This window comes from Drosophila novamexicana, unplaced genomic scaffold (assembly GCF_003285875.2).
Source record: "Drosophila novamexicana strain 15010-1031.04,08,12 unplaced genomic scaffold, DnovRS2.1 tig00000462-arrow-pilon, whole genome shotgun sequence".
In the NCBI taxonomy this organism is placed as follows: Eukaryota; Metazoa; Arthropoda; class Insecta; order Diptera; family Drosophilidae; genus Drosophila; species Drosophila novamexicana.
Genome location: NW_020824806.1, coordinates 4,256,714 through 4,280,291, shown reverse-complemented (window position 1 = coordinate 4,280,291; position 23,578 = coordinate 4,256,714). Strand labels below are relative to the sequence as shown.

Sequence of the window (23,578 nt, the reverse complement as noted above, 5' to 3'; positions counted from 1 at the left end):
ACATCGTTCGCAAAATTACTCGCACTCAGACGGGTTTTCCGCTGATTTCGTTCAACCAAAAATTCATATATAACAAATAAATAATACAATTTAACGCTAACACATAACTGCACCATACAATTTAAAGTGCTGGCCACAAGTGTCAATAAGTTTCAGTTGCTAAACAAGCCGCTAAAGTGCCAAGCTCACGTGATGAAAATACGGCTGAAAACTTCAACGTAAAAGTGGGAGGGGATACGAATTTTTCTAATTGGATTTGCAAGAAGTGTACGAATTTGTCCAGATCAATCGCGTCTGTGTTTAATGCGTGCCAGGTGCACCACGAAAAAATGCCAAATATTGCCAAATAAGAAACCAAATGGTGGCTACGCGTTAAACGAATGCACAAACAAAATGTAAGCTCGCCGCGGCTGCAAGCAGAGCGCGAGGCCGACTTCGAGTCCCCCTTTTACCCACACACGCCCACCGCCTCCGTGTCCTATACAATAAATGCGCAATACAAAGCAAATTAGTTGCCGCCGTCTGCAGTCGACGTTGACTGCTGCGCTGCCGTCTCCTTTGCATAGTTTTGTTTGTGTCGTCAACAAGGAGTGAAAAATAAGTTTGCTGCGGCTGCTCCCCCCTCTCACCCCACCCCACCCCACCCCACACAGACTTTGAGCTAGCGCGCGCTTGTCTGTACGCGCGCGTGTGTGTGTGCGTGTGTGTGTGCGTGCGTGCATTTGTGTGTGTGCGGGGAAAACAAAAGAAAAGCACAAAAACGAAAACAATAACAAGCGCCAGGCGCACGGACAGCGCGTTTATCAAATAAAGCAAATACAAACAAAATGTGGACGCAGCTGCTCTGCCTGCTGGCGCTGCTCAATGCCAGCTGCGGTAAGTGCCAGGACACAACTCGTGTCTCATTTGTTCTTTTTTTTCGTTTTCTTTTTTTGAAGGTGCGAAACTAACCTAAATTTATGTTTTCTCTTCCCTCTCTCTCTCTCGCTCTGCCTGCAGCTTCGCCCGTTGAGATTGTCGTACAACCAACTGAAGCTGGCCACAAATCGCTGCCAGCGGCGGCAGCGACAACAACAACAACAAATGAAACAGCTGGCGCTTATCTAACGAAATCGTCGCTGCCTTTTGCTGATAACAGCGGCCATGGCAACAACAACAGCAACAGCAACAACTCTGTGCCCATACAATTGCCCGCAACAGACGCTGCCTCAGGCTCTGCCGCCGTCGCCGCCGCCCCTCAGCAGCGAATGTCGGTGCCAACTTATCCGCCGCTGCAGAACAAGAAGCACGAGAGTAAGTCCAAAACGCAAAACAGAAGCAAGCCTCGCGTGACTTTAACACCTCGCAAGAGCAGCTCTACCCCCCCACCCCACCCCTCTGTCTGTCTGTCTGTCTCTGACATGTCTCGCCTCTTGCTGTCTCGTGACGTCAGCGCGCGCCGTCGATGTCAATGCGCTGCGGCGCAGACAAAGCTCTTCAAGTTGTACCCTCCCCCCACTCCCCCCAACTTACTTGCACTGCAGCTCACCCACCCCCGCAGCTCGAATTGCAAATGCAACTGCTGCAGCTCAAAACTGGCGCGCAACGTCAGCAGCGACGCCAGCGGCGACGTCGACTTCGTCTGGGTTCTTTATGCTTTCCGCTTTGCACTTGTCTTCTTCTCGGCGCGTCGCGGCTTTGTTTTTTTTTTATTATGCTAAATGCCTTTTGTTTTACATGTTTTTTTTTTGTTTCCTTTTTTTTTTTTTTGTTTTTCTTTTTTCTTGTAACCCGAGTCCGCCCACTTCAAGCCTTGGGCAGGTGCGGGGAGTGTTGGGAGGGCGTCTGCGATCGCTTATGAAAATCAATACGAGACCAAATTACGAATTATGATTAATGAATCTTTAAATGGGGGAGCTACCTGCGACTTGCTAATTGGCATCAAGCAGCGCATGTCCACGGGCCTTCACAGCTTGAGGTGACAACAACATTTATTATTGTTGTTGTTGTTGTTCTTTGGGATTAGATAAGGCAGAAAACATAGCTGAAATGGGATTTGAGTTGGGAATCTTATTGGGATACTGTCCTGGAATGCTAACTGGAAAGTTTTCTTGTACCCTGCACTCGTTTGAAGATGGAAAAGGGTATATTGGTTTTGTGCAGACGGAAGGAGGACTCTTCGACGGTATAGAGAATATATATTCGTGTTCATCTGTTCTGATGTATTAGCCCGACGCTCTCTGAACCTGTACGAGCTGGAGGCTTGAATGTAGATCCATCGATAACTTAATCCGTTTCCAAACAATCGATAGACATTGTTATCGAAATCATGTTTATTGAGGATATCTCTTAGTAACTGAGAGCTAGATTCAACATATTTAATATCTAGCTTTTACTAAAGTACATACAGATCCTTTATATAGCTTCGGTAAAGCTTGAGCTTTTGGTTTTTGTAGAAGCAAAGGTTCAGGGTATTTGCTCGTCGGGCCAAAAAAAGTTCCTACTAATTTTTAATGGTGTCTAATGTAGACATATAGTATATATTATTTAGATAGATGGAGAAGTTATAGATTCATTTATTTAAAAGTTTTAATTTCAGTTCCTTTAAAATAAAAAACGATTTATATTGTAGACATTCGCAGATAGAAACACTTTACTTCTAAAAACTCATATATTGTGCAATAGATTTTAATTACTGGAACATTGGACGTTTCCACACATTTAGGTGAAATTGAAGTAATAATCCGTTGTATGTTTACAGCGAATTTGTTTAGTAGATAAATATTTTCATGGGAGATTTCCACCTATTAAGGTGAAATGAAAGTGAAAATCGGTTTTATGTTTACAACGAATTTGTTTAGTAGATGCATACTTGCATTGGAGGTTTCCACCCATTTAGGTGAAATGGAAGTGAAAATCGGTTTTATGCTTATTGCGAATTCGTTTACTATTTGCATTTTGCATACTTTCATTGGGGGCTTCCACTCATTTAAGTGAAATGGAAGTGAAAATCTGTTGCATGTTTATTGCGAATTTGTTTATTGGATGCATGTTTTTATCGAGATCGATTCGTTTCACAAGTAAACTTAAAATTCAAAATATTCGATACTCAGCTCGGCTTGATTCAAACCATTTAACCCATTCATTCTGGTATTATGTGCTTTAAATATTTAAATCTTTTGCCCCACAGAAACGATCAAGTGTCATTGCGATATCTGCAAGGAGACGAATCACATATGCGAAACGGATGGATATTGTTTCACCTCCGTGGAAAAGGACACTGATGGCAAAATAATCTTCAGTTTTCGGTAAGTGTTTAGCTGCCATTTTCATGGGCAATGATCGAAACAACAACAAACGGCAACAACAATGGAAAACCTGTTCATTATGTGCCCGTTGTCTGTGTCTGTTGCAAATCCCGTTGCGTAGCTGCCTCAACATGTCGCAGAGCTTCCCGCCGGGCCGTTTCATTTGGTGCAACGATGGCCGCCAAGGTGGGCCCACGGCACGTCCAGCCGCACGCCGGGGCGGTCATGCGTGTTGCAATGATCGTGACTTTTGCAATCGCCAACTGCGTCCGGTTATCAAATACTATGCGCTGTCCACGGCCACGCCAGGTGGTGGTCCGGAGTCGGTGTCGCTGGCGCCGTCGGTTATCTACGAAGGTGCGCTATGCTGTGCACGTGTTTAACGCCTATTCCACAACCCCGCCCCGCCCCGCCCCGCTCAGTTCCCGTTCCATATTCACAATCGCTCTTCTAACTGCAAAGAAAACGCACGTCGTTCCAGTTGCTTTGTTCCAATTTGTTTGTTCTTTTGAACTAGTTCGTTCTCTTCTATATGCTCGTGTTGAGTTCGACTTGAACGTGAACATAACCCAAAACAATATCAAATGCAGCGCACACTACTAAAACCCAGCAACAACAACAACAACAACAGCCAGCTTAGCTACTGGCAACTAGAGTTAATTTTTTTTTTTACTGTTTTTGATTGCCACTAACCAGACTGAGTTCTAATTAGCAACTGGCCCAAAGACAGCGGCGACAACAACAACAACAACAACAACAACAACAACAACAAAAGCAACAAAGCAGAAAAAAAAGTCGTACTAATTCGTTTTCTTTCTCTTTCTCTGTTTCGCTTACTGTCTTTCACCCGATCGCTCGTGTACACCCGACGAAAACAATCAAATCAATTTACTAAAAAATACCAACAAAAATACCAAAAACAAAAACAAATATACGCCACGCGCGCGCTCTGCATTGTCTCTCGCTGTTTCCCCACGTTCTATTCGCTCGCCTTGCCAATGCGCTCTCTCTCTCTCTCTCTCTCTCTCTTTTACTATCTGTTTAAAACGCAACATACTTACCAAATAACTGTATATTGGTCTACCATTGCTGTACAGTTGCCTCGATAAGCGCTACGAGCTGTATCGTGAGCCGCTGGAATGCCTCTCGAGTCGCAGTAAACAAGATACGTTTAAAATTAGCTGTTGTAATAAGGATTTCTGCAATAAAGAAGAGCTTATGAAGAGGATATTTGAAACAGGTACAGCAAACAGATAAAAAAAAACAACAACAACTTTAAACAATAACAAATACAGACAAAAAAAAAACACAAATACAGGAAACCAAACAATATACTACTTATTTTCTCTCTCTCTCTCTCTCTCGCTCTCTTTATAAAAAGCTTTTTGGTTTGCACTTCTTTTGTACTCTGCGCTAATTTTGCACTGCAACAACAACAACAACAAAATAAACACACTCTCTTTTTTTTTTTTTTTTGTATGCACTTCAATAATAATAGTAATTATAATATTAATAATTTTATTTCGATTTGCACAAGAATTTAGTAGGCGCCCTATAATTGACCATAAATTCGTATTTATTACGGTATATTTACTACATTTTTTTTTTTTTTTAATTTAGTAAATATTTAACTTTTCTATTTGCACTTTGTTCGCTTTTTGCTGCTCGTCCTCTGTTTAGTAGATTCTTCTTCTTTATTTGTTTTTTTTTTCTTTTTCTATTTTTTGCACGTTATTTGACTCTCTTTGACTATCTTAACGGCACACCAACAACAACTACACCTACACCTATCTAGATAAAAAGAAAAAACCAAATTATAATAAAAATGTAGTTTTTCAATCAACTTTTGCATGCTAAATACAATTTGTATACTTTTCGATTGTAGACGCTTTTTAGAAGTAGAAAAAAAGAAGAAAAAAAACTTAATTGTGCAGATATCGTATTAAGTAGCTATTATTATCGTATAAGGTGTGGCATATGCATACTTTTTACAGTAGGTGTGAGATCAATCAGTTTTCAGTGTTGGTAAATATTTACTGTACACTTCGTGCTGCAGTGGGAACTGCTTTAAGAGTTCCATAAATACATCGATTTTTAATGATTGCGCATTTTCCTTTAACTCTACGTTGTAACGTTTTTTTTGGGTATACGATTCTTCTAGATTCTCTCAATTGGTACTTAGATTGTTACTCTCTCTTTCAGATTTGTAGTATTTCTGTATATAACCTAAGCTTCAAAAGTAGCCCCTTTAAAAAAAACTATATATAAACAACGCCCCCTTTGGACCACGCCTCTGCTGCACGCTCGCTGCGCTACAACTAAAACTCTTCTAAAACTCACCTCGTTCCACTTGGTTTGTTCTTTTGAGCTAGCTCGTTCTCTACTACAACTCGTGTTGAAGTCGATTTAACAGTGAACATACCCGAAATAAAAGTGTATAATAAATAAATAAATAATTCCAGCGCACAGCAACAGCAGCAACAACAACTACAACAACAGACAGCTTAGCTCCTGACAACTAGAAGTATTTTTTACAGTTTTTTTTTTCTCTCTTGCTTTTGTTTTGATTGCTCCTAGCCAGACTGAGTTCTAATTAGCAACTGGCCCAACAACAACAGAAGCAACAACAAAAAGTATGACTCTCTCTCGCTCTCTGTTTCTTTTGTGCACACTGGAAGAACAAATTACAGCTACTCAAAAAATACCAAAAAATAAAAACACGCGCCCGCTCCGCTCTCTGTGCTGCGTTGTCTCTCTCGCTCTCTCTCTTTGTTTCACCTCGCTCCTTGCGATCGCCTGCCAACTCGTTGCTCTCTGCGCCCCACTCTTGTTCGCCATTTAAACTTTAAACACAACATACCCAACCAAATAACTGTATATTGGTTTACCATTGCTGTGCAGTTGCCAAGATAACCGTTACGAATGGTACCGCAAACCGCTCGAATGCCTCACGAGTCTCGTTAAGCAAGATACTTTTCGAATTAGCTGTTGTGATAAGGATTTCTGCAATAAAGATGTGCTCATGAAGAGGATATTTGACACAGGTATATGAAACAGACACAAAACAATTTTAAAATATAAGTAACAAGTAAATAAATAAAAGTCGAAAGAAAGCAAAACAACAAACTATTGATATAATCTGGCTTTTTGGTTTGCACCTCTTTTGCTCTCTGTGCTAATTAAGCACCTTCTTTATATGCACTACTTTGGTAAAATTAATAATATTATTACTTTTATTTCGAGTGAAAGAAACTTGTATTCCTATTTATTTCGTTTTTTTTTCGTTTTTAGTAATTATTTAACTTTTCTTTTTCGTCCTGTTCCGATCTCTTGTATCCCTCTGACTATCTTAACAACTACACTTACACCTATGAAAAAATTTAGTTTTTATACAAATGCATGCATGCCCAATAATTATCGATAGTAGATGCTTATAAGAAGATGAAAAACTGAATTGTGCAAGGTGTGCCATATATTTTGCCATGGATATGCAGTAGGTGTATTCATGAGTCAGTTGTGGAATTTTTTGTACATTTTTCAGTGTTGGTAAACTTTTATGCAATGCAAATTGAGCTAGTGGTGAAACTGGTTCCATGCGTTTTCTGTTCGTTGTACGTTTCTTCGGTGAAATTCGATTTGTTTTCTTTTTTGTGGTGGAAATTCTCTCACCTGGTGCTTTGACTGTGCTGTCTTGTACTATTTTTGAGAGGTCTAGTATTTGTGTATATAACCGAATTTGGGGCCCTTTTGGACTGCTTTAAACATAAAACCCGCTGCTGCTGTCGCAAAACCCCTCTGAACAAAACCCAACCCCCTTAGACCACGCCTCTGCTGCACGCTCGCTGCGCTACAGCCAAAAGCTGATGCAATATTTAGTTATTAAGTAGAAAACAACAACAACAACAACTGCAATTGCAACTATAACAACAGCTGCTTATCAACTGCACACGCATCAACAACAACAACAACAACAACAACCAATGCAACAGCAACAACAACAACAACAACTACCCCACTTTTTTGCTATTTGTAAAAAACTATTTACAAAATCAACAATTTTTGCCTAACTTAGTAGTAACTAAAATTTTAGCATTTAGTATTAAACTCTACTACTCGAAAAAAAGAAAAAAAAAAAAAACAAACAAACAAAAAACTACTCTGTATATGTATGTATGTATGTAGATGCCTGCCCCTTGCAATACACTTACCACCCGAAGATCCCGCCTGGTGTCATGATAATACACCCATCTCCTCCACAAAATGTTGTCAAGATGATTTTTGCAATACGCGCGAAAATTACAATGGTGTTATACCAGGTGAGAGTTGCTTAAACCCCCACCCCCCCTACCATTCACCACAACCAATCGAGTCATCCCACCATAGCCATTCATCATACTACATACGGCACACCACAACATCAGCGGGCACAGTTTTTCACCACACTCGCAACACGCGTCGTGTCCACCTTATGCCCCCCGCCCCCCCTGTCGTTTTGCCATTGGAGCCACGCCCATGTCATTGCACCACCACATTTGCGTTTTCGTTAGACAGACATTTTTGTAGCACACGCAGCAAAACACAAACACACACACACACACACACACAGACACAGACACACACCTGTCACACTTTCCCCCTTTCCGCGCAGCCTGTGCTCCACATTTACATGCGTCTTGAAAAAAAACGTTTTGGTTTGTTGGTATTTCTCCTTCCTTTTCTATTTCACACACACACATACACGCGCGCACACTGGATGCACCATTTTTTTTTTTTTTTTGTTGTTGCGTATTTCACCTTGTCTCGCGTGTTGTTTTGCGGCCTCGTCGTTACTCCCCCGCCAGAAGCTAAACCGCCCACTTGTCGCTTGCTGTGTTTTCGAGTTGTCTGCTGACCTTTCGCATCATTCATATTGACTTGTTAAAAACACGACGCGTACAAAAGCCAAACAACTGTAAAAAAAAGGAAGTATGCAAAAAAAAAAAGAAGAGCATTAAAAGCAACAACAACAACTGTCTCAAGGGGGCCACCAGCCAGCAACAACAACAACAAGAACCGCAACGAGCATAAGAGGCAGAAGAAGCAGCAGCAGACTTCGCTTTTTTTTTGCTGTCGCTCTTGCGCTCTCCCTCTCTCCCGCTCTCCCGCTCACTCGCCGCCTGCTTGTCTGCGGTAATTCTGTCTGCGTCCTCCGTTTCTGTTTGCTGTTTGCTGTTTATGCAAGTCGCTGCTGCATTCATATTCATTCATGTGCGCTGCGGCTGCATTGCAATGTTAGCGTCGCTGTCGACGTCGCTGCCTAACGGCATCATTCCATTCATTTATGGCCGCATTTTTGTGTGTTTTGCTGTCTGCAGCCTATTTGTTTCCCCACTGCGCTCATCTAAATACTATTGTTAGTTGTGTGTTCGTTCATTTCTATGTATGTATGTGTATGTGTGTGTGTGTGTTTGTGTGTGGGTTCGTCTAAATATGTGCGTGCTTGTTTACAGTTTATTGCTCTGTAGCTTTTAAGTTTGCGCCGTCAAGTATGCAAAGGTTTGTAAATATGTAACTACCAAAAGTCATAAACAGGTTAGTGCCAATTACAACATACATATATACACATATACAGGCACACACACAGAAACTAACAACTAACGTTTAATTGTTATAAATGCACCTTGGGTTTTTGTTTTTGTTTTTAATTTGTTTTGTTATTGGTTATCCGTTTTAGATCTAATCAATGGCTTCTTCTTATGCATGTTGTCTTCTCACTTATTCACTAACTTTCTGGCATTTAATTTTCCATTAATTCTCACGCTCAGCTTTTTTGCAGCCTTCAGTTTGCAGTTGAAATGAGAATTAATAAGCGTTATATTCCAATTAGATTTTATGCCCAATAAGACACTGACTAGTTGGCAACTGGTTGTCATCATTGTGGGCGTCACCGTGATTATCTGCTTTAGCGGCACCATGACCTGGTATTATTGTCAGCGCCGCAAGCGTTTGGCCAATGGACGACCCTTCGCCAAGGAGGACTCTGTCTACGATCCCATACTGAATGGCAACACTACGCTACATGATATTATTGAGATGACCACCTCGGGCTCAGGATCCGGTGAGTGTTATTGGATTCACTGCCTTTGTCATGATCAATTCCTAGTCGGCTTGGCAAAATGCCCTGCTGCAGAATGATTATCCCTAAAATCCACTCAAGAGCTCGTTAAGCAATGTCTTATACTCGCCCCCTTCGCTGCCTCTTTCCAGCTGGTCTGCCGCTGCTCGTACAGCGCTCCATTGCACGCCAGGTGCAGCTGTGTCATGTCATTGGCAAGGGGCGTTTCGGTGAGGTATGGCGCGGTCGCTGGCGTGGCGAGAATGTCGCCGTCAAGATCTTCTCCAGTCGCGAGGAGTGCTCCTGGTTCCGCGAGGCGGAGATTTATCAAACAGTCATGTTGCGACACGAGAATATATTGGGTTTCATTGCAGCGGACAACAAGGGTGAGTGGCTACACATTGAAACTATTCCTTAACTGTTGCTAATCCTAAGCTCCACCCCGTTCGCAGACAACGGCACCTGGACACAGCTTTGGCTGGTCACGGACTACCATGAGAATGGCTCGCTGTTTGACTATTTGACCACACACTGTGTGGACACCAATGTCATGCTGAATATGGCGCTGAGCATTGCCACGGGACTGGCGCATCTGCACATGGACATTGTGGGCACGCGGGGCAAGCCTGCCATAGCGCATCGTGATCTCAAGTCAAAGAACATACTGGTCAAGTCGAATTTGAGCTGTGCCATCGGTGATCTGGGCCTGGCGGTGAGGCATGTGGAGAAGGATGACTCTGTCGATATACCCTCCACGCATCGCGTCGGCACCAAACGCTATATGGCGCCCGAGGTGCTGGACGAGAGCATGAATGCCCAGCACTTTGACTCGTACAAGCGTGCGGATGTCTACGCCTTTGGCTTGATACTCTGGGAGATAGCGCGTCGCTGCAACATGGGCATGATCTATGAGGAATATCAACTACCCTACTGGGATGCCGTGCAGCCCGATCCAAGCATCGAGGAGATGAAGAAGGTCAGACCAGAAACCTTATAACTATATATATGCATATATATAAATTTATAATTGTATCATTTGGCTTGTGCCTTGCAGGTGGTTTGCATTGAGAAGAGCCGGCCGAATATACCCAATCGCTGGCACGGCTCCGATGTGCTGCACAACATGGCCAAGGTCATGAAGGAGTGCTGGTATCCCAATCCTGTGGCGCGACTCACAGCGCTGCGCATCAAAAAGACGCTGGCCAGCATACGTGTCGAGGACAAGGTCAAGAACTGATTGTGGCTCTAGTGCGTAGACCAAGAGTGGGAAAGCGTTTCATTTTCGTTTGATTTTGTTTTCGTCATTGCAACTCGTGTAACCTGTAACCTGGCCCCGTGTTACCTTCAAGCGACAACAAAGCAGCAAATGAAAACTAAGCTAACTAACCGATACTAACAAATACATTGTAAATACTTAGGTCTAACCAAATACCAAACGCCGCCAACCCCCGCCAACCCCCACCATCCCTCGCCCCACAATTCCCAGATTCATACAATGCCAATCCACATGCTTTGCATATGTATATGAACTGTGCTCGTTTTTAGATTATCTGTTGCATTTCGCATTGACTTTATACTTTTGTACATATATATATATCTATATATATTTCGTTTGACATTTTCCGCTGAGATTCGCTTAGTTTTCCCGTACGTGCAGGCAGCGGCGCGCCACAAAATCGCCGCACTGCCAAATGTGCTAAAAAAAAAAAAATGAAAAAGAAAAACACAATTAGGGCCTAAATATGTATACACCTAATACAAAGCATGCATATATTTTTTATAGCCACTGTTCACAAAAAAATATATATACAAAGAAAACAAAAAAAAAAACAACAACAAAAACTACAAACAGTTAAAAGACTTTGCCAAGACTGAGCAGCAGTGAGAACAGCAAAAAAAAAAAAAAATACAAAAATAAAAAAGAAAATCCCCCAGAGAAATCAATCGCAAGTTACAAAAGTATGAATTCCAGCTGGCAGGCAACTTTTGTGCTGCATTAAATAACCATATTGTAATCGTATATAGAAACCTTAAATCTAGAAATACGAAACCAGTTTTTTAGGCGTTTATCGTTGACAACAATTTGCAACAAACAAAAAACTCAGGAACTCTTGAATTACAAATTGATAAAAGCAGAGTAAATAACAAAAAAAAACAAACAAATTGTTTGGCGCGCCGTCTGCTGCATGCCACGCCCACATCCATGCCTCCCAAATGCTGTTGCTGCTGTGTGTGTGCGTCTCCTAAGCTAATTATACATATACACACATCTTATCTATATATATGTAAACATATGCATAAATTGCTTTAAGTTCTTCTATACGTAGGCTCCCCAAACTTCATGCATTTTGTTTTCCATTTTCCCATTTTTGCATTTTCCATCATTTTGATTTTGTTTTTAGTTCTGTTTTAACCAAAGCTTGTTCTTCCTATTTTTACTGTAGTCATAAAACGACAACTAAACAAGTTGAGTTGAGCAAAAGAATAGAAATATATTAACGATAAATATATTTATATTTATATTTATATTTATGTAAATGTATATTTGCTTGCATTGTAAGAAACTTGAACAAAACATATTCATAAACATAAATCACGCATAAAGCTGATAATTAGAAACTTTAAGTCATTTTGCAACACTGCAACACCTATATTAACTGTGTTGTCTGTCGTGTCATGAATCATTTTCAAAGTTGAGCTAAATGTTTTACATGTCTGCACCACCCACACACACACACACACACACACACACACACACACACACACACGCACACACACACACACACACACACACACACACTCACACTCACACACACATATAAAACCTGTAATAGTAGTTTCTATACATGAAATGTTTTGCCCCAAACATAATACACACACAAACGCCAAGAGATTAAAGTGCACTACAAATTATAAAAGAGAGAAAACATTAATTTAACATATACATCAAGCTACAAGTAAGCATCATATATATTATACTTATTATTATGTATAACAATTCGATTTGATATGCGTATAACGAAAAAGAAAACAAAAAACTATATATATATGAACCTAAATTAGATTGTTATAACTTTCGGCCTGCGAAATTTGATTTCCTATTAATTTAGGCAACTGAAAAGAATTATGAAATACGTTTACATTAAGTTCCAACTAATTTCCTGTAATTCAAAGCCCTTTTCAGTAAAAAAAAAATGTTTTTACAAAAGAATATTCCTGTAATTGTAAAATGTGTAAATAATAACTGAAAGTGAAACAACACAATTTGTAATATTGTTAAAATGATAAATGTTTAACTATGCCCCCCGCAATCCAGATAGACTCCCCCCCTCTCCCACAACGTACGTTGTTTCGTTTGCAAAAATCCACTTTTTTAAAGATTAACAGAACTTAACGTAATCAAAGATTCCATTATAAAATATCGCTCCGATAGAGGCAAAACTTGAAGTAGTACTGAGTTTAATATTGAAACAAACCGAAGAGAGAAAAAAAAAATACTTTTAAAGACTTGAACAACAAATGCGCAACAGAAACAAAATTTATTTTAAATAATATAAATCACTTTTCCTATTTGCCAGCTAAGAAAACTTGTATTTTTAATTGTTTTTGAGAGAAATTTTGCAATGAAAGAAAAACATGATTTAAATCTGATTTAAGTGTTAGGCTCAAGCTTAAAAGGATTTTGTTTTTTGTCATGTGTCATTAAACGTAATTGGAGAAAGTCGAGCGAAAGTTGGCGAGAAATTGAACAGGATGTGAATTGGAATTTTGGATATGTGTATGTGAGGCATTTACGGTGTACTGTTAAAAACAAAAAACAAAAAAACAAAACAAAAAACAAAACGAAAAAGAAAACATAACAAAAAGCGTTGAAAGTGTAAACAGAGTCTAACTTTTAGCTTTAAGCTGCGTTTTTACTGGCACTTTAAATAAAACAAAAACAAAAAAAAGAAAAGGAAAACAAAAAATATTTGTAAAATAAAAAAAAGCTACAACTGTACAAACAGTGGCACAACTGTTGAGCTCAACAGTTGGTTGACTTTCATTTGTGGGCTTTCCTTTTGGGCTTGTCGTCACTTTGCAGTGCAAAGGTCAAGAGTTCAAAGTCTTTTATTTATTCCCAAATGTTTTCTTGATTCAAATTTGAATAGCAAATGCTTCGCACAGGTTTTTGTCCTTGTGAAATTTCAGCTTGGCAAGCGCAAAAAATTTCTCATTTCCCTTTTTATTTTCGATCGATTTTTACAGGTTCGCCGCGAGCTCATTTGCACATACAACAAATTTTGAAGGTTCCAGCCACAGGCACACCTATGACGTTGCACAGGTGAGGGTCATAATTCCATATATATTATATACATACTAATAAGACTTGCTCTGGGTTAATGTGTGGGCCGCCAAGCAATCGAAATTGCAGACAGATTTTGCTCTTGCTTTGCATACCCTTTCGTAGAGGGTATTTTAATTTTGTCATGAAATGTGTGAGGCATAGAAAAAGATAACTGCAGACCGATAGAGTATATATGTTCTTGATCAGCATCAACAGACGCGTTGATATCGTCCGTCTGTCCGTCCGTCCGTTCCACTGTCTGTTTCTATGCGAACTAATCTCTCAGTTTTAAGGCTTTCGTTTTGAAACCTTGCATAGATCCGTCCTTCTTTTGCAGCCAGAATATATGGCCGGATCGAACCTCTATATACCGAAAATGAAGTGTTTGTCTAAAACACTAGTATGTTTATCAAGATATCTTATGCAATAATGGGAACAATTGTTCAAAATAATAATTCCCTATATTATGGGGATTTGAACCAAGGCTTTGACCTGCTGCTCTGGCCAATTAGGTCAGATCATTTTCTAATACCCCTATTATACAGGGAACAATTGTTCAAAATAATAATTCCCTATATTATAGGGATTTGAACCAAGGCTTTGACCATCTACGTTTCCTGCTGCTCTGGCCTACTAGGGTAGCTCATTTTCTAATACCCAGCTGTAATACAGGGAACAATTGTTCAAAATAAAAATTCCCTATATTATGGGGATTTGAACCAAGGCTTTGACCATCTACTTTTCCTGCTTAACTGGCCAATTAGGGCAGATCATTTTCTAATACCCCTATTATACAGGGAAGAATTTTTCAAAATAATAATTCCCATAATAATAGGGATTTGAACCAAGGCTTTGACCATCGACTTATCCTGCTTGTAAAACAATAAACAATTGTTCAAAATCATAATTTCTTATATTACATTTAATTTCCCCCCCTCACACACACACACACACACACCCACAGAATGGGAATGCAAATTTTGCGGCCCTTTAAGACCCGAAGCAAATGCAAAATAAATAATTAAAATTCATTTCTCGGTATTTTTTTTTTGGTTTTGCGGGCGTTGCGCCCTTTGCACTTTAAGCGTGCCTTACACTTGTTGTCTTTATTTGTTTACTTTAATTCTTCATTAACATGTTTGAATGGTTTTTATAAAATACATTTACATAGGCTTCATATTAAATATGTATAGATACATATATATATATATATATATATATATATATATATTGTTTGACTTGACTTGATGCGAATGGGGAACGCAAAGTGCTTGAAAAGGTACAGTTCACAATTCGGTTATGGTCTTTGGCTACATATGTTAGTTAATTAATTAATTTATAAATTTCGATATTCATTTGTAATTAATTTGTAATTGAGTATATTTTTGGATAATAACATTAAGACTTTTGCGAATAAAATTGTTGTGTTTAATACTTGCTGTAATAACATTGAATGCCTCAGTCAGTATTTAATATATATATATATTTTCTTTAAATTTCATATTTATTTTGTTGTCTGATTAATATAATTAGTTCTACAAAAAACACTGAAAATCTCGTTTGATTATTATAATTGTGTTGAATAGAATTTAATTGAGTTAATTTTAGATATTTTTGTATATATTCGTTTATGTAAACAACAAGAATGATATGCATTTGTTGAACATTTGATATGTTAACGAATTTGAATTTCTTTTATATATATTATAAATATATTTCCTTTAAACGTTTGCCGTGGCCTTTAAGTTGTCTTCAGTAAAAGATTTTCATATTCATTTTCCTTATGCTTCTTCGATTTGCCGCCTTTTGCTCAGTTGTGGCGCTGCTGAAAAACGCTGGCCATGTGCTAGATAGATAATAATTATCTAGATTAATTATCTAGTTTTTATCCCTGGCCGCTTACCTCTTGGGTCACATCCACGCAGTCGAAGGCATCGCGAAAGTAGCCGCAGCTCAGCTTCGACGAGCCGCGATGATGCAAACGTTGACGCTGGCAGCACATGCCGCTAAGCGTGGCAAATAAAATGATCGACTTGTAAATACCCTATATTTTGTTTTGCTAGCTCTTAGCAGTTAGATAACCCTTTGCTCAATTGTAATGATTAATCCAAGTACAATTAGTTGACTTGCCCGATTCTATATATGTACGAAATTCAGCTGGAATTCGGCTTCAGTTATCAGACAAGAACTTGATCTGGGTGAGCTATACGAGAGTCTCAAGTCTCTCTGGCATCTTTGACTTTTATTAACTCTGTTTATAGCAGACAAGCTGAAAGCCACATTGAACTTGTGATGACAGACGACTTGACAGCTAGATTGACTCAGAGTTAAATAATAGACAGCCAGAAAGAATGACAAACTGAAAGCGAACTAGTCAGACAGCCTCATAGGCAGAGTGACAGACATACATACAGAAGAATATAGTTTCTACGCTCTAAGCAGACTGATCTTTCTCATCCCTTACTTAGCCCAGTCTATCAGATAGACTAGGAGTTAAACTGACAGTCAGTAAAAAAGGCTGTTAGTCAAACTGACCAGAATAAATATATCTTATAGGCTCTGGTTATTACAACTTTTAGCTAAAGTCGACTAACATCACAGACTAGTAGTTAAACTGGCAGCCAGTTTAACAGTCGGTTAAGAATAATTATCTGATCATAATCAGACTGACAGATCTACATACTAAAAAATATATATACATGTAGTTTCTAACCTCTTAGCAGGCCGTTTAATATATCCTTAGTTAGGCCAAACTAATAGATAGCCTAGTAGTTAATTTGACAGTCAGTTTAACTGGCTGATAGTGAACGAATAATTATAGTATTCATGCTCTTAGCAGTCCTCTCTTCTTTATCTTAACCTAGTCTAGATAAACACACAGACTAGTAGTTAAACTGACAGTCAGCTTAACTTGCAGATAATTAGGCTTACAGACATATAATCTGCAGAATGTGTATAGTTTCTACGATCTTAGTAAGCCGCTATGCTTTGTCCCTTAGGTAAACTAGAGTAACAGACAGACTAGTTGTTTAATTCACTGCCAGTTTAACAGGCTGATAATCTGACAGATATATTTACATATATTCTGGGCCGCTCTCCGCTGTACTTTAAGCTTTTGTTCGACACTTACTTGATTACTTGACAGTCGCTGGTGCTGCTGCATTCGCTGCCCAGCGGCTGCTTGGGCCGCACATGCAGCACATCCGGCATTAGCGGGGCCTCCGCCTCGCAGCGCCAAATTCCCTCCTGGGTGGCCAGCATGCAGGCGCTGCCCGGCGCGCAGTCCGCGTGCCGTTGGCACAGATTCCGCTGGTGGCCAAACACGTAAACGCATTTGCCCTCTGTCAAATTTTTGTAATTAGATTGCTGAGACCCGACTGTTCCAGGCCCTGCCCCGCGACACTTACCGCCATATGTGCTAACGCAGACCCCAGTGGGACAGCAATCGTCGTTCAGCAGACAGGCGCGATTCGCGCAGGGCGTGTCCTCAATCAGGGGCTCCACAATCCCGTAGACCTCGGCCTGTGGCTGACGCAGTTGCGCGGACAGCGGCGGCTGTGGCTGTGGCAATTAGAGAAAACATTTTGTGGCTTACAAAGTGTGTGTGGCACACGCTGTGTATGCGTGTTATTCTGTATGTTTTTATTGAACCGCTGTCCATTCGATTTTCATGCTTCATTGCAGCCCCGACTTTTATTTAACTATGTTCTATTTGGAGCCTTCTATGACTATCGAGCAGAGACTGTGCGTCGCACTCTATTTGAACTTTGCACTTTGCTGCGGCTGTCACAGGACATGCTGGCAGCTGATATTAATTAACAGTAGTTGCAGCTGCACATGCCACGTGTGTGTCGCGGCCCACGCTGCGTATGAGTGATGCAAATTGAAAATATTGCAAAACGTGCCTCGGGCTTATGAGTTCAATTGGTTTACCCTTTGAAGAGTGTATTATAATTTTGCCAAAGAAGATATCTCCGATTCTATAAATTAAATTAAATTAAGCTCTTAGCTTAGCTTGATAGGAAGAATTGATTGAAAAGTGAGCTTGGCAAAATATTCTGTTGTCCAAGTTTTGTTCAGATGCTGTGTTCCTTAATAAATATCAATTAATCTGCGCCAGATTGTTAAATCCACTTTAATTAAAGCTGTTGCGGCTTTTAATTGCTTGTGAAAGCGTACACACTCACCTGTTGTTTTTCCGGCTGATTTTGCTGCTGCTGCGGCTGCGGCTGCTGCTGCTGCTGCTGCTGGTTCATGGCAAACAATTGGCCGTATTCGTTATTGTAGCCCGCATTGTTGAGATTGCCGGCAATCATATCAAATGTGCCAATGCCGCCCACATTGGCGCCCACATCGGGCGCCGCGCTGCGATGCAACAAATTGCGCGAATTGCGTCCAAAGAGCGAACGCTGCCAGGCGCCGGCTGGCGGCGACGAGGATGCGTTGGCGCCCAGCTGCATGGCCAGGCCGAGCAGCACAAGTTGGGCCATGGCGGCCCACACCGGAATGCGTCTCATTTTACGCTATGCTAGTACCACATCGCCAGCGGCTGCAGCAGTTCGTTTCGTTTTCGCAAAGTTGAGCTCTGAAAATGGCAACAAAAAAAATGGGTGAAAAAAGAAAAACAGAGCCAAATGTGGCCTTAATTAAAATCCAACAGAAAATGGCCAACAGGCACCGGCAAATTTGCCTTCAACAGGCATTTGCATTAAACGTCCGGATATAAGGAAGCCGAGCCTGTGCCTGGGCCTGTGCCTGGGTCTGTGCCAGAGCCGCAGAAATATTATCCTGGCCCAGGTCATTAAAATGTTGTGTGCATGTGTGTGTGTGGAGGGCGTGCGTGAGTGTGTGGGGTGTGTGTGTGTAAGGCTTGCTTTTAGTGTTATTACCGGCACTGACTTAATTTATGCGTCCCATACTCATTTAGCGCTTTTTATTGCCACGGATGTCAGTTATATATCAACATACATCTCCACATATACATATATATATACATATATGAAGAGGTATGTGCTGCATATGTGTTTGCTCTCTATTCATTAGAGTTGAGCTTAACAGCTTATTTATAGAAAAAATAATAAATCAAGTGACTGGACAGGGAAGGGGGAAAAGGAAAGGGGATATAAATATGCTGAGTACCCCGTGCTTGGATTTTATTCAGTTAATGATGCCTATCGAGAATGAAAGCTTTATTTTAACTGGACTAATTTCCATTCGCAATCCGCATATTTTTATTTTTTTTATTTTATTATAAGTAATTTATTTTAAAAAAATATTTGTTAAGTATGTATGTATATGCATTCATGTAGACATGTATTTATGCATGCATGCGTACATGCATATATGTATGCATGTAATTATACACGTATGCATGCATGTGATTGTGTTTTTGAATACTTGTGTGTATATGTGTGTATGTATTTTTTTAATGAGCAAGTATGCATGCGTCTATGTATGCATGTTAACATGTATTTATGTGTGCATGTATGCATGCATATGCTTACGTGCGTATATATGAATGTATATGAATATACATAGGTGCGTCTGTATGCAGCCATGCATGTATACATGTATTAATGCATGCTTGTATAAATGTATGCATGTATACATGTATATACGCATGCATGCATTTATGTATATACATACATATGTAAGCATGCATGTGCTTACGTATGGATATATGAATTTATGTGTATATATAGGTATGCTGTATGCAGGCATGCATGTGTACATGTATTTATGCATGCTTGTCTACATGTATGTATGTATGCATGCATGTGTCTACATGTATGTATGTATTCATGTATGTTTACGCATGTATGCATGTGCTTGTGTGCTTATATGTATGTATCTATATATGAATAAAATAAATAGGAATGTATGCATGTGTGTGCTTGTAATTACTTAAGATATTAGTCTGTATTTAACGGAGTTTACAAATTTCTATGGAGTAGAATATTCCTTCAAAAAATGTATTTAGATCCATGTAAGCAATTATAAATGTTTTTAAAATTCAGTCTTAACTTTGTAAACCCACACACACACTCACTTATACGCACATTTATGTAAATATATAAAATATTTAACTTAATTGGCAGCCATAAAAAGTGTTGCATACTGCTTGGGGCACATGTGTTTCCAGTTGCATGCAACGTTTAAATATTTTAGCCAAACAAACTTTTTCCAGCTATTCATAAATGATGCATCCAAATATACCCTAGATTCTAATGGCTGCATGCACTTGACTAGCACGACACGACCATCCCCCCCCCCCCCTGTCCCTTCCGTTTAAACCGTGTCTTCTTTGAACATTTACTGTCAGTCGCCTGAAAAGACTGTGGGTGTGACCAGCAGGGTTTACTTGTTTTAAATATAGATACCAGGCGAGCTCGTCATAAGCTGTCCCACGCAATGTCAAATACATTGCACGGCTCGTACCCACACATGTTGACCCGGGATACGCCTTCAATCAATTTCATTAATGGAGCCCGCCCAAGACCCAGGTTAGAACTTGGGTTAAAAAGCAAACCTTTTCGCATGGCGCTAATTACGTTTTTTTTTTTTAACTCAACTCAGTTATTTCTCGCAACAGTTTTTACAGCGCTTGTTAAAGTTTTGAGTGAAAACTTTTCGCCAGCTGCAAATTTTCATTTGTAATCGAGCTAGAAAGCGAGAGCGAAACAGATAGAGAGAGAGAGAGAGAGAGGGAGAGTGAGGGAAAGAGTTGTTCGTAACAGCAGACTCATCAAAATACATTCTAGACCTGTGCCTAATTAAATCTGTACTAATTATGTTTCAACATCAAAGTCAAACACAAAGTCTGGCAATTACGCGTTTTAATAGACTGTCCCCTGGCCAAAAATATAACTGTTGCTAACTAAATGTTAACGGTTGATTAAACTTCACAAGTGGCATAAATTTAGTTGCAATTGATAGCTGCCTAAAGCCAGGAATAATTAAGTTATTGTTAGGCTTGAACTAACTTCAAATTTGCACAAAGGCAGCAGATGCAATTCCTTGCCAAGACCAAGGCCTCAAACAAGGCTGGAAATATGTACTATATAGACTATCTGGCATATATAGTCTATACATTTACATACATCTCGTCAGAATATATACTAAATGACTATCATGTCTTTCAGTATATACATATATACTATAAAGTATATCTAGTCTGTCAGTATATATAGTCAGTTTATCAGTCTATCTGTCAGTATAAATGGTATATCTAGTATATACACTCTAACTTCTCTTATTATATAAAGTCTATATAATCTGTCAGTATTTATATATACTCTATAATCTATCTAGCTTGTCAGTTTATATAGCTTATGTAGTATATATGGTATTTAGTCTGTCGGTATATATATAGTATATATCTTGTCTGGTCTGAGAGTATGTATCGTCCATCTAGTCTGCTAGTATATATAGCTTATCTAGTCTGCATAGTCTACCAAATGTTTCAGCATATTTAGTCTACATAGATTGCCTAGTATATATGCAGTCCTTATATATATCTAGTCTATAAAGTCTATCTGGCTGATGTAGTCCACCAAGTTTTTAACTTCTATACAGTCTATAAAGTTGGTCTATTTTAAATAGTATATTTAGTCTATATATTTATTTTTTATATAGTATAAATATTTTGTTTTATATATACTTAGTATATATTTATATAATTGATCTTTAAGTAAAAACCTGTGCAGAGAAGCACAATCAGCTCTAGATATGGAATATGGAATATCTATAGCCTGCAAAAAAATTATTTAAACAATATTATAAACGCATTTGAGCTGAATTTAATCTGAAACTTACAATGGGACTTTGGCCAGTCATAGCTGCAGGAAAACACAAGTTACGAAACATTGGCGCACTTAAATTTCCTGGTAATCTTGAGGACAATGCGTCAATATACAATGCCTCACTCATGCATAAATAGAATTCCTTGAATTCGCTTCATGCTGTGTGTGGAACATAATCTCTGTGCATAACAGTGTGTGGGAGTTAGAGCAGACAGGTTGCAAGTCCGAGAAAAATTGAGGGGTTGTTGGTTATTCAAGCTGAGATGTTGATGGGGCGCCCCAAAGTTCCCCTTAAAGTAGCACAAAGCAGGCCCCATTCCACTTTTAGCCTAGTTAGCAAAATGTATAAAGCCGTCAGCTGAAGAAGTTTTAATGACGGACATTTTGTAGGTAAGTTTTAAACTATTTTTATTCGAACATGTTCTAAAATATACCACGCTACCAAGAATTTGTTAGCGAACTGTTCGTTTGGTCTAAGTCAATTTAATATTTGGCATTAAATGACTTTCTAATATTAAAAAGTTAGTTTCACTTCAATTCAAACTAACTGAAAACTCAACTTCTTGTTAAATATAACTTCGCGCTGAACTTCGAGCTTAAGTTTGAAATGAAAGCAAATGCCGGGACAGCTATGACATTCAACAACAAGTTGTTCAAACTTGTTAAGTTTTGTTGCATTTCAATAACTTGTAGTTAAGACCCTATTTGTTGCGAAACTTTTAACAGCCAGTTGACAGCAGCATATATTATTTAACCAGAGGTTGGGACGGCAACTGTCAAAGCACAGTTAAACGGACAATTTGATGAGTTACTTAAGGCCCAAAAATAAACGGTAAATGGTCATTAAGAAAGAAATGTTGGCTACGCAGGTGTGCGTGTGTGGGTGTGTGTGTGTGGGCGTGCTTGTGTGTGGGCGTGTCACACTCAAGCCGACGACTTGATTATTGTTGACCACAAATAAGTTTTGACAGTTGCCAAAGTTAATTATGTTAGCGCTTTAATTAAAACACACACACACACACACCACACACACACACACCTATTTCTGATTAGTAAATGCGACAAGCGGCTAACTACTGCTGCGTATTGCAGCAAGTGGTAGCAACGCGTAACTTGCTGCCACAATTTCACTTACATGACTTTAAGGCACAACTGCGACTGCAAACACAACACACACGCACACACACACACACACACACACACATACACTAGTTATTTGCTAGAGCTTAGAGCTGGTGCGTACCTGCTGCTTGTGTGTCCTTTCAGCGACTGACGGCCAACACCTGTCGGCTGTCGGCAGCTGCCTGCTGCCTGCCACAAGGCGCAAGCTTTTCGACGCAAGCTTTTTGCCACCGTGCTCTGTGTGTGCATTTTTATGAATTAAAAGGCGAAAAGCTTTCGCGCTGCGCGTGTGTGTGTGTGTGTGCCTATTGCCTTTGAGGCCTATGGAATCAATGAAAGGCTACAATCTAATATGTAGCCAGCCTTTTTCTTTTTTGGATGGCCTGGCCTCGTGACGTCACGGAAAGCAGTTCTCCTGCTTGAGCCATGCTCGCAGTGCTTCCTCTTACTTTAGGGCTTTGCCAGCCGTGTCCTTTGACAGCCCGCGGCAATGTTGGCCTGCGAATTTGATAAGCCTGTCAAATTGTTTGTCAGCTGACAAGAAATCGCCGCCAGCTGCCATTCGGACCGTGTCGAAATTTATTTACAATTTAAGCCAAAGCTTTGCATTCAAATCAAATTCAACTGTGGAAATTCTGTGCAATTTTCTCGCTTTCTATGCTCTTGGCTCGTTGAGGAGAAGTTGAGCCGAGCTCTGCGCAAATTTAATTGCATTTTCTCATTTTGCCACAAATGTGTAAGAGATTAAATATAAGGCATGAGCACTACGTTCAAATCATAGAAATAAAACAGATTCTACATATATACGTTAATATTCTGCTTAAAGCTGCTTTAATATAAATATTCTCAGCTTTTAATATAATCATGGAGCACATTTTGAAGTAAGCTTAAGTATTTGATGTATACACAAAGATCTTAGATCTTGGATGATAAACAAAAAAGATGC

At 39.6% G+C, this 23,578-nt stretch overlaps 2 protein-coding genes across 5 annotated transcripts; one reads left to right on the top strand and one right to left on the bottom strand.

Moving 5' to 3' along the window:
- The first annotated feature begins 17 nt into the window (after window positions 1-17).
- Window positions 18-11,119, top strand: LOC115760906 (TGF-beta receptor type-1). Of its 4 annotated transcripts, none has more exons than XM_030702474.1 (8): window positions 18-876; window positions 1,000-1,293; window positions 3,170-3,287; window positions 7,470-7,603; window positions 9,154-9,384; window positions 9,534-9,767; window positions 9,834-10,357; window positions 10,436-11,119. In XM_030702474.1, exons 1-8 carry the CDS (start codon window positions 828-830, stop codon window positions 10,616-10,618), a joined length of 1,767 nt encoding a protein of 588 aa, XP_030558334.1. In that variant the 5' UTR covers window positions 18-827; the 3' UTR covers window positions 10,619-11,119. The 4 variants fall into 4 exon arrangements, with proteins under 4 accessions (XP_030558334.1, XP_030558333.1, XP_030558332.1 ...); XM_030702473.1 differs by lacking the exon at window positions 7,470-7,603 and adding an exon at window positions 6,189-6,331; XM_030702472.1 differs by lacking the exon at window positions 7,470-7,603 and adding an exon at window positions 4,385-4,527.
- A 3,626-nt stretch (window positions 11,120-14,745) lies between these two features.
- Window positions 14,746-22,773, bottom strand: LOC115760808. The gene is made up of 6 exons (XM_030702323.1): window positions 22,754-22,773; window positions 17,896-18,293; window positions 17,116-17,269; window positions 16,839-17,049; window positions 15,612-15,714; window positions 14,746-15,554 (listed from the first exon to the last, which is right to left on the bottom strand). The coding sequence occupies exons 2-6, from the start codon at window positions 18,223-18,225 to the stop codon at window positions 15,519-15,521; spliced, it is 834 nt and encodes a 277-aa protein (XP_030558183.1). The 5' UTR covers window positions 18,226-18,293; window positions 22,754-22,773; the 3' UTR covers window positions 14,746-15,518.
- Between the last annotated feature and the right edge of the window lie 805 nt (window positions 22,774-23,578).